The sequence below is a fragment of the Anneissia japonica genome, unplaced genomic scaffold, assembly GCF_011630105.1.
Source record: "Anneissia japonica isolate Jap-2015-1 unplaced genomic scaffold, ASM1163010v1 scaffold650_len285673_cov152, whole genome shotgun sequence".
NCBI classification, from domain to species: Eukaryota; Metazoa; Echinodermata; class Crinoidea; order Comatulida; family Comatulidae; genus Anneissia; species Anneissia japonica.
In genome coordinates, this window is record NW_022728301.1 from 139,164 (window position 1) to 150,990 (window position 11,827).

General features: G+C 34.2%; 1 protein-coding gene across 1 annotated transcript in view; it reads right to left on the reverse strand.

The window, feature by feature from the left end:
* Positions 1 to 11,819, reverse strand: part of LOC117114052 — a 35,454-nt gene extending 23,635 nt beyond the window's left edge. Inside the window, exons 1-2 of the mRNA XM_033257584.1 lie at positions 11,687 to 11,819; positions 7,900 to 8,002 (exon numbers count right to left, since the gene is read on the reverse strand). Coding sequence (XP_033113475.1) covers positions 7,900 to 8,002; positions 11,687 to 11,695 — 112 coding nt within the window. The 5' untranslated portion in view covers positions 11,696 to 11,819. The remainder of the gene's footprint in view (positions 1 to 7,899; positions 8,003 to 11,686) is intronic.
* Between the last annotated feature and the right edge of the window lie 8 nt (positions 11,820 to 11,827).

The window sequence follows — 11,827 nt, forward strand, 5'->3', positions numbered from 1 at the left end:
TCAAATTTTAAAATGGATTTTTGAGGGGTTTTCCCAATTTCACCACAGATAGTATATCTTTAAAATATAATGCTTCCTCTGTACTGTATACACAGCAAGATTAACGAATAAATATGTGTCAATTAAGGGGGGAAATAAATATTATAATACTCCTTTATGCCTAAAAATTACACTTTTGTTTTCAATAACTTGGAATGCTCTCAGTAAGGGGTGGATTGGGAGTCAGACTGTGGGTGTGGTTAGGGGTAATGTTGTGGGTATTGCTAGGGGTGTTGTTATCAAGGCCAATGAGACCACCATGTAATTTCATATTTTGGCTGTGGCGATTGCGGCTACGTACGGAGGGGAACATGTTGCTGCACCCCGGCACAGTACACGTATGCATTTCCCGCAAATGGATACTCTTATAATGTGTTTTAAGTGTCTCTTTACAACTGTAGGTTTTCATACATATTTCACAGATGAGGCCTTGTCCCTCTCTAGTAGTAGATGGATGGTCAACAACGACCACGCCACCTGGGAGAACCTCCTGGGTCCTCTGGTCAATTGATTCTATTACTGGCCAATTACTCGGTGTACTAGTTAATTCTTCTTTTTCTTTAGGGGAAACCATGTTAAATTGGAAATCCTCTGATACTTTCCCCTCGTGGCAGTGGTCTGAACTGTCGGGTGTTGGGGGTAATGGTCCCGCCATACCAAACCCTTCTATGGCACAACCTTGGTCTGGTGATGGTGATGCTGCTTCTGTCCTTTGAATGTTGGCATCTGCAACAGATTGTTCTTTTGAAATGATTGGTTTGATATCTATCCTCTCAGTCAAAGCGCTTAAGTCGTGCTGCTCCAATTCTGTTTTAGTACCGCTAGAAGCCAAGCGTGGGGAAACATCTGTTTTCAAGACAACATCTGCATTACTATGGTTATCATCACCATAGACTTGGTCTTCATCCTCAGTAGCTGAGTCAATGATATCTTCCTGGTCATTGTGGGTGCTTTGGTATTTCACTGGTACGGTACTTTTTCGTTTGTTTGCTTGGCTCTCATCGATGTTGGATTCTGGCTCAGTTTTCAACGTTTGCATATAGCGCTTTGAAAAAGGGAGACCGGATAGGGCGAACTCTTTAGATGAAGCTGAGGATAAACTGTGGAGTAGTTTGGGATGATCAGTGTGCATATCTGGGTGTGTTGTACTATTACTAGACTGATTTCCACCATCACTATCAGGGTTAATAGGTTTACATTCCATTGTATTATCATATGTGTAGTTCTCTTTATTCAGCTGGTGCTGTTCCTCATCATTGCAGCTTTCCTCCGAATCAGTTCCCTCTTGTGGCGTTGTTTTACTCGATAGTTCAATCATAGGTACTTTGCATGTGTAGTTCTTGCGTGTATATGCCTTCCTATGCACCGCCACACTTTTGTGAATCTTAGGGTTGGGATTTGAACTATGCCGATTACGACTGCGTATTGAGCTGAAAGTCATGTTGCATCCCTCCACTGTGCAGTGGTATTTCACTTTCAAATGCACTGCGCCAAAGTGGATTTTCCAAGTACCTTTATCATAGAACCATTTTTGACAAATGTTACAAAGAACTCTCTTGCTGCTGTTGCTCATAAGCCAGGAGTTATCAATATTCTGATCTGCGCCCTGAACATTTGCTGATGTAGAAAAATCATTTAAGGTGTTCTCCTCACTGTTCGTCGTTCCTTCTGTGGATGCAGAGTCATCCATATGTATGTTTTCATCAGAAAAACTGGGTCTATTATTTACATTGCATGGTAGGGCTTCTTTGGGGTACGGCAAGCTTAATGGTGAGTGTAGATGTTTGTAGTGGCTGGTTGTCGTATGGGGTATTGGAGACGATGTCAGAGAACCAAACTCTCTGGCAGTTGCACAATGTGGTGCCATCGATCCTGCTACGGAGGAGGTACGAAAATGATCAGTATTTGTGGTGGAAACATTCACTCTGGATGGCATACAGACCATAGATGCAAGTGATGGACAAATGCTAGGTGTAAACATATCATGTCTATATGTATCCTGACCTGGGATATATCTTTCTTTTGTCCTTTTATATCTTTCACTTTCTGACTCACAATGCTGTGTTCTGGTAGAGTCTTTGTTCAGCACAGAATAGCTAGGTCTCATTTTCTTGTGTGGAAATGGATACATATCAGAGTATTTACTTTGTAATCTTTCATTCATTTGTTCCTTGCTATGGACTAGGGATAGTGCAAAAGGGGCAACTCTATTTGCGAGCGACTCCAAATGGCAATTGTTTGTTGATTGTTCGTTGGATGATTGCGTGATTACTGATGTTTGCGTGGGTCCATTCATACAGTGCATGTGCTGATTGCTGGATGTGCAGGACACAGAACGACTGGTCACATCAGATGACTCTTGTTGAGATTTCTGGAGGTTTGTAATGAAGGCTTGTATGTTTGATTCATGACTCTGCGGTAAAGACTTTTCAACTTTTTGCTGCTGTATGTCAGAGATCATTTGTTCCGCCATTGACTTTGTTTCCGAGAAACGTAAGAATTGGTTGAGTATTATCAGTTCTTCTTCATATGTTGTCTGTTTCCATTTGCTACGTAATTTCCCTTCACTATCCTGAAATGATTAAAAGAGCGGAATAATAATTTATGGGAATACATATTAATATTTTTCGAAATTTTACATAAAATCTGAATATTTTTTTCCACTAAATTATTATTACTTGAAATATTGATATTCAATCACAATTTTAGCAGAATTGAGACATCCATAAAAGTTTCATAAAATTTAATTATGTAATGTAAATGTGATGAATTAATTTACAATTTATAATATTAAAATATATGTTTCCCAGTATTTTGAAAATACTTACAAGGGACATATAGCCGATCATATAGTCGTTTTCATTCCATCCAAGGCCCTCAAGTATTTGTTTCATGTCTACACGATTCAAAGCATGGAAAAGTTGGTCAAGCATTATCTTGCAGCGGATCGGCACGGCATGAGCACCATAGAGAAGCAGGCTGGCCATGTCAAATACATCACTGGTCTGGACGCCATGAAATTGTAACGATGGGAATAGCGCCCTCGATGCTAGCTTATCCAAAGCTGTATTGAAAGTAATATCGCAGTATAGATCACTAAATCAAACTAAACTACTTTAATGAACAATCTACAAAAATCTTGATGTAAATAAAGTAAAAAAAATATTGAACACAAAATCTAAACCTATTGATTGTGATGTGCATTTCTTACCTTTTGAAAAATAAAAGTAAATGCACTATAGTACTACTGTACCATGCATTGAAAGAACCCTTCATATCCATGGAATTTGGAGTACTGTAAGCAACGAAAATAAGCAACGAAAAATAAGCACCCAAGCATGCACAAACGAAAGAAGTATTAATGAAATGAGAGCTCATAGAAAAAGTTCAATGTATTTTAAAAGATAAACAACTTTTAAAGGTATCTTCCTAATACTTGGACAATCGAAAATATACTCTTACAAAGAGTATTTTTTGTAACTATCATTATGATTACTTAGTTATTATATTTATTGTTATGTATTGTACATAATTTTATTTAGTAATATTTATATCAATATTATATACAATGATAATTTGTCTGTTATGGTTTAAAAAACACTTTATTTGTTTCCTTGATATGATAAATGTATTTTAATTTCTTTACGGCTTAACATTAGCTGACCCTCTTGGCTTATTTGAAAATGTGACATTTAAATGTAAATTTCAGATTATATGCAATAATAATTTTAAGGAAATTTGATTTTGTTTTTGAGAAACCACTTAATTAAAATGTTAAATTAACATTTTCCCTAGTCATTGAATTTAGGCCACTGTGACTACCTTAAATTTGGTATTCAGACGTTGCAGCTTAGCTATGAGGCCAAGTTGGACGACAACATGAAATGAGATAAAGTGGCACAACAAATACTGATGAATGACTGAATAATTAATCAACCAACGAATCGATCAATGTATCAGTACTATATACTTGTATACTGTATTACATTTGCCTCTATGCCCTTTCTAGAATGACAGAAAAATCAATCAATCAAACATTCTATCAATCATTGCTATACTTTCATCAAAGGATTTTTTTCAAACACAACTGGAAAAAATAATCTATTCTCTATTTCCACCATAATTATACGTTTTTTATTGTACCATGCTTGGTTATGAGATCCTATGAGATTACACTGTAAGCTTTTTTCATTGTTCGAATATTTACGACCATTCTCATTTTTATGACACAACTGATGCATCACCCCAGTATTTAGTGACTGCCCTGGCGTGTCTAGGTCCTTTATGCCTTAGGTGTTTAGGCAAACTAAATAATATCATTATTATTTAGGCTAAACATGGAACTATATTGTAAAATTTTGGGTGTATGTCTTTCTTTCCCTTTCTTGAAGACTTCATTGAATAAATTGAATTGAATTACTCTTTACTATTTAATGGTGCATGTTGCATCATTATCTTCCTGAAAAATTTTGTTTAACTACAGTATGTAAACAAAATGTTATGTTCTTTGGCTATTTTACTATGATATGTCAATCAACCATCCCATAATTAAATAGTAATAATAATTCATTCAATTAATCAGTCACATGATTATCAATTGTATGCAAATGTCTGCAGTGCAGTGGTTCCTACTCTTGGCACTCCCTTTAGCTATCGGCAACAGGACAGTACGTACGGGAAACAATTGGCACGCCACAGCAGTTGTGACAGGACTTTGTATGCTGATAAATCCCTTGTACGTGTAAGGTAGATTGCTAAGAGAACATTCACCATTGGAAAATAATGTTCTGAGTATGCTCTGCTCTATTAAAAATCAAACTATGTACAAATAATGTTATATTAATCAATTTAAAAAATTAAATTACTTGAAATATCTATCCCAAAAATCCTGTACTGAACAAATCATCAAAAAATCAATCACCAAATCAATAAATTAACCAATCAATCAATTAACCAATCAAACAAATCAATGATAAACCAAAAACCTGCTATACCTATCAAAGACCAGTTATCAATATTCCGAGAAAGGCTAGGAGGTGGTGAAACAGGCAAAGAGAAATAACAGAATAGTCCAATCAATAAATAACTCAATCAATCAATCGCAAATTAGTATAAAATCACCTTCAAACACTTTCACTGGAAAAACTCCTATTACAGTAGAATTATGAAAATAAAAAGCATTGAATTACAGCCATGCTTGTTAGATTTCCCAAAAGTAGAATAAACCTAAAATCTCAGGGCTCTCCTAGAATTAGGTGAAGAAACAAATATCTATCAAAAAACATCAACAAAATACCAATATATTGGGTACTTTAAATAACAATTTTTTTTTCCCAATATATAAAAATAGATCAAAGTGATTTTGTGATATTTTGGAGCACACTGTCGTGGTTAGAGGCCTTTGAATGACACAGATTTGACCTCTATCATAGAGCACACCTACTTCCTTGCAACACTCCCTCTTTTAGTTAACATCAGCCAACAATATATTGAAGGTTATATAATCAATTGACAAACATTATTGGTTAAGTCTACATTTAAAAAGAAAAATGAATCGATCAAGAGGGAATTTAGTTAAATTCTGTTAATGTTCATAAAACTTCTTTATAATACCACCTGTTCTTCCTCAAAATCAAAGAACAATAATTATTGATTCAAAATGTTTACCATTAGTCATAAAATGTAAAAATAAATCTTATGTTAAATAGCTCATTTAATAAGATAAACTTGAGCTATTAACATCCAATGACACATTAGAGAAACCAGCTAATTTAAGGCCATTGTTAAAAAAAAAGTAGTTTCTCGTCCTAATATTTTAAAAAAAGGGGGATGGGGGAACTTTTTTTCGGCTCCGAAATGCCAAATCTAAGATGGTCGATAGGAAACGGCTACTATTCTCTCACTACCTTGCGTTTATACTTCAATTCTTTAAAATCTTAAGCAGGCATTGGTAAATTGCAAGCAAGAAGCAAGCATCTATTATTTTTAGAACAGGACAATGTGTAGTTTTGACACATTATCAGGAAAAAATAAACGCAACAGTATTTACTAGAATCCTGTATTTCAATGGTTGACCTTTGCTAGGTTTAACTTTACAATGTTTGATTTATTAATAATTTTATATTATACATCCCAGAGTATGGTTAAATTTCAGTTTCTGTTTGAAGCAGCTGTTTAGATAGTGAAAAAGCAACTTTTTCGTGCATAGCCATTACACATGTACACGGCAGATGTCTCACGCATGCGAGCGCAGTACATTAGCTGTATCACGCATGCGTGCACATTACATCTGCTGTCTCGTGCACAGTAGAGTGTCATTGGCTGTCTCAAACTTAGTTGTTACGTATGCTCACACACTTTCAGGCTCCAAGATGGAGAGGCAGACTATATAGTAAACGTCACCGAGAGACACTTAAAAATAACTACAAGCTACTACGCCAGGCCTACATGTACAGTAGTTGAGCATACAGTAGTGGACAAAGATGATGACTCTATATGAAAATGGTTTTATTTGAGAGTTTGATTAGAGGAGGGTAACAAATTTTATTTCGCTCTCTGGAAAATATCTTAAATTGGAAATGATTTTTTTAAAATTTGTAAAAAGCACAATAAAGCTGATTTGGTATAAAAACATGAAATGCTAAACAGACTGACATTATAAAAACCTTTCATGCATGTGGAGTTTTTTTTTTCACAATGTGACATTAATTTAGTCACATAACAAAATTAATTTACTGGCATGACAAATTAATTTTCCAGCGTGACAAATTAATTTTCTTGCATGACATATTAATATTTTTTCATTGCAAACTGTGTGTGGAACTTGCCAAATTAAACTCTTTTTTTGCATGACAAATTATACTTGGTCTTTCTATTTCTCCATGCCAAATCTTCATTTTGCATACAAATATGTAAATTTATCTAATCAACCCATGTGTATGACCAATTTTAATTTGTCAAATAATTCAGACAGACTTGCAGACACAAAATTAAATTATTCATCCTCTAATTCTGAGCATGTTGTGAGATATACTAAACATAAGCTAAGGAAGGACAGTTTCGTTTCGAAAATCCATTTATTCTTAATAAAATTATAAAAATATTATATTTGGCCAGTTAGTGCAACCGCTGCCATGAAAAATTTGTAATTTGTAGATATTTTTTATCAGTCTTTTGTTGCAAAGAAATGTGCAGTTAAGAAAGTATTTAGCCATAAATGAGAAAAACAAAGTTTCATTTATTTTTACATCCTCCTATGACGACCTCTGAAAAAGTAGTTTGCTAACATTGAACAATGTATAAATAGTGTGTTCTTGAAGTATTGACAGTAAATGAAACAAAAAATTAAAGTCCACATTATTTTGATTGTATAGTTTCTCATTTTTTGTTTTGCTTGATATTTGGTATAATGTCTAAAATTGACATTAACTACCATTATTTAATTAATGTTAAGGTTTTGAGGTAAACAAAATAAACATAAACAGTGAATGATAAAGAGAACCCAACATGCAACAAAATATTGAATAAAAAATGCAATGAAATAAAGCTTTTTAAAGTGAAACAATTAAAAGAATCATCATATGAAAATTTCCATTAAAGCAAGGAATATTGAACTAAACTACAGTAATGTTATTGATAATAAACTTAAAACCATCTAATACTTCTACACTAACAAAATTCCTAATTAAACATAAATTTACCATTAACAATTTATCGACAAAAAAATAATTTTCTGCAACGTTTTAAAATAATCCACAAATTCTTAACTTGATTAAAGAACGTAGTAAGGAACAATTATAATAAAACATGTTGACACAAGTTTATGGACTGTTTAATAAAATGTTTAGCAAGTAAACTTACCATGAGCAACCCATCCATGCTGACAAGATTGGCAGGTTCTTAGCTGCGACTTACAGGGGTTGAAACACTCACAACTGCAGCCTGGCAGTGTACATCGAATGGCCTACCACAAGAATAAATAATGATAAGTCATAAGCAAGTATCAAAATACACATTTTTCCAATACAATAACTACACAAAATAAGGATCGTTATGTTCAGTAAGATTAGTGGTAATGAAAAAAAAAAACATCAATATACAATTAGTATACAACAATAAATAAGATGTCATAAAGTTATACTAGCTGTATTTAGGTCATAATTAAGACAGAAATTTAACAAATCATAAAAAGTAACCGTACAGCGCTGGCAACAACTAAGTAATAACTTAGTAAATGCTAGTAAATACTAAAATAAAAAATGTACTTGTAAACCTCGTGTTAAATTTGCAGGCATAACAACAAAATTATGATTAAAAAGATAAAAAGTATTAAAATTAAGAATATATAACAACAGTTTTGATATATCCAACAACCTTCATAACAGCCGATAATGCCTGCGAAAGATAAAAAAAAACAAAACGTGGATGCCAAATTGATAAGGTAAGAAACAGCTGAAGTTGGAGCAAGTGTGTCTGGCTTGCTGTACGCGCACACAATGGAGTGTCGTGGTCGTGTGTTTCTATTTACACAAGTCATAGCACATGGGGAAAGCAGACACTATAACAGCATTTCCTGACTGTTGTTTAAGGTGTGGGTAGGAAATCCTGTACAAAAAAAAAGGTTCCGTTGGACATGAATGCTAAAAGTATCATCTAAAGGTGATATAATCTGTTCAATTAAGCATGAGATTTTGGTTAGGTGATAATTTCACTTTGAAGAATTAACAATTTATTTTAAAGACTGTCTAAAAATCAATATTTTCATTCTGAAAAATTGTATTATACAGATTTAAAAAGCTGTTTTTGTAACTTATACTGCAGGCACTGATAATGATTGAGTATCTATAAAGAAAGATTGTATTATTAATCATTATAAATATCATTATCCTTATTAACAAATTTACATAATTGATTTTCCTTTTTCTCATGACCAGAACAACTGCACTTCAAGCCTCAGTCATAATGACACTTGTATCTGAGCATCTTGTGTTTATGTTTGTCTTGTGAAGGGATGCCACTTTGAATAGTGATTAAGTTCGCTGCTTTTAAAGCTTCTTGGCCTTCGGCCTAAACCAATAAAAAAATAAAAAATTGGGGGAGGGGGAGAGGGGGCACGATCAGTCTACATATTGTCCCACTTACTGGGGAAAACAAATTTTAAGGTACAATTCATTGGGAAAAAAGTCAAACTTGTGTAAGATAAATCTCATTTTATCAATAATAAATTTAAATAACTTCCTTGAGTCTTTATATTATTATTAGGGAGGGTAAGGAGGAGGAAACTCGTAATACAATAAGCCACTAGTTGTAGGCAGAGATAAAGTTTAAATTTTATACCACTAGTTTTTGATATTGATTTTTCATTTTGTTGCCATACAGTAATATGGGACTGATTATTGGTGGATTATACCCGTTAGAGATAAACAGCCTCGCCATTGGCTACACTTAAAAGTAAGCCTAACAAGTTGGTAATAACAATAAGTGGGATTTGTATAGGTATTGTACCATCATTTTGAATCTAAATTATTTATTTAAATTGAAAAACTACTGTACTGCACCAACCCATGTACACTCCTTATAATTTACAGGCTCTGCTAAAACACATGAAAAACAAAATATAAGGGCAAATTTAAAAAAAAAAATGGTTTCTCGTTGCCTCATGCATCAATTTTCTCTGCCTCACCAATTTTTTTAAAATTTTTTTTATTTCCTTTATTTTACAAAACTCACATCAGTAAAATTTCTCTCTACGATCTTTTATGGATACATACTCTATGGTATGAACCATGTATAGTGCTTCTTTTATTTGCTTTCAATGTGTAAAAGTGAGAAAGTAGTAGCTGTTTCCCATCGACCATCTTGAATTTGCCATCTCAGAGTAAAAAAAAAACTAAAAAAAGTGCCCTCATTCTCCTTTTTTAAAAATATTAAGACAAGAAACTAATTTTTTTTTCAACTTGGCCTAATAATAGTATGTAGAGTACCACAGTTGTGTCGTCACGACGCCAGGAGGTGCTCTCTGTTGTCAACAGACGTTAGTTACCGTACATTACGCCTGAATGACTTCATAGGCTTTGGATACGTATACTCCAATTAATTTCACTGTAAATGTGGAGATACAGCACATAATTCAAACCGTCAAAATGTGTTATTGTGCGATCATTAGTCTACCACATTAAAACATGAACAGAATACTGAGAATGATTTTACTTCCAGTACAGTATACTGTATTATATAGCCAAAATTTTTCTTGAAAATTAAACACAGTGACCATTTTAATTTTCTTTAGTGTCTTGTTAGTTATATTTTAGTAAAAACTAAGTAATCCTCAAAAAGTCATGATCTTGGGTTTAGTAGCAAGTTGTTTCCTACTGTACAAATGATGGCAAAGTTTGTTTGGATAAAGTAGTTTTGGTTTGGAAATAAATTGACTTTATTTGATTTGAAATTTGAGATATTTATGAATCCCCTATGCAGGGGTCATCCATTCAAACTTTATTAAGTCATTTTAGATTGGGATCAGACAAGAATCAGGCGGTAGACTCGTGAAACACTTTTCCCAAATCGGTTATCGAGGCTAGCTTCCTAAATGTATTAAGTGTTGTTATGAAAGAGGCATGGTGCAACCATGTTAAAATTGTCTTTCTTAATTCTACCATCTTCCAAATCTCATGCACCAGTTCACCAACAGCAGTTACGGTTTTGTTTTTCAATTGTGCCATATAAGCAATTTTGCAACTTACAGTGTGGGCCTAGGACGCCCAGTTAAAATAGAGCTTTAAGAGCCAAGGTCAGGGCATATAGACAGTAATGTACATATGCTAGCTAGGTTTGCAAAAGGTGAAAAAACCCGAAAAACCAAGGAGATATGCAGACGCCCAGACATATGGGTATGCAAAGCTGAGATTGCAGACTGTTGTAGCTAGCATAAGCCCCATACACTGTATCAAAAACTCAAATTTCCAAATAAGTTCACTAAAAATAAAAAAAATAAGAGCTCAGATACTACTACTGAATTTAAATTCATTAATAAGCAATCAATAGGTCAAGGCCTAATTTTCCGTAAAATTTGCACGGAAACCAGCAGCTATTTTCCAAAATGCACAGATGGATTTCTAGGCCTAATTTTTGCGAGGACATATTTCCCACACTGCCAGGCCCTATTTTATTAGTCTGGCGTAATGCCATAGGCTTAAGCCTAGCTGGCTGTAAACTAAATTACAGCCCTTTAACTAGGCTATGCCCCGTCTAGCTAGAGCCTAGACGGGGCCTAAGCTAGCATTAGAATTCTTCATGCTCTATAATATGGAACATAAAGAGGAAGGAGTAGACCTCTGGCCTACAACTAGGCCTGCCTAGGTACAGGCTTGGCCTAGCCTAGGGTTTGGCTAACCTACCAAAACAATAAGCTGGCTAACTATCTAGCCTAAGCTAGCCCTCCCTCTCAACATTCTATCCTTCCTAAACACAAGGAGGCTAGCCTAGGCCCTAGGGTTTGAATGATTCTCGCAGAGGCTAACCTTATACAATCATAAACTTAGGTACATTTTTAGAAAAAACTGACATATTACTAAGAATTCAAATGACAATTTTGCACAATTCAAAATGCACAATTGCAGAAATCGGGTACCAATTTAACAGAACTTACAGTGGCCATAGTTGCTGCATTGCACCCTTTAATAATTTATTACAACGTCTGTTTCAGTGAGCCTAATTTGTTTGTGATGGTTCTGAGCTGTACATGTTCCAGGTAAAATTGAAGCAATGATACTTAAAATACATCGTTATT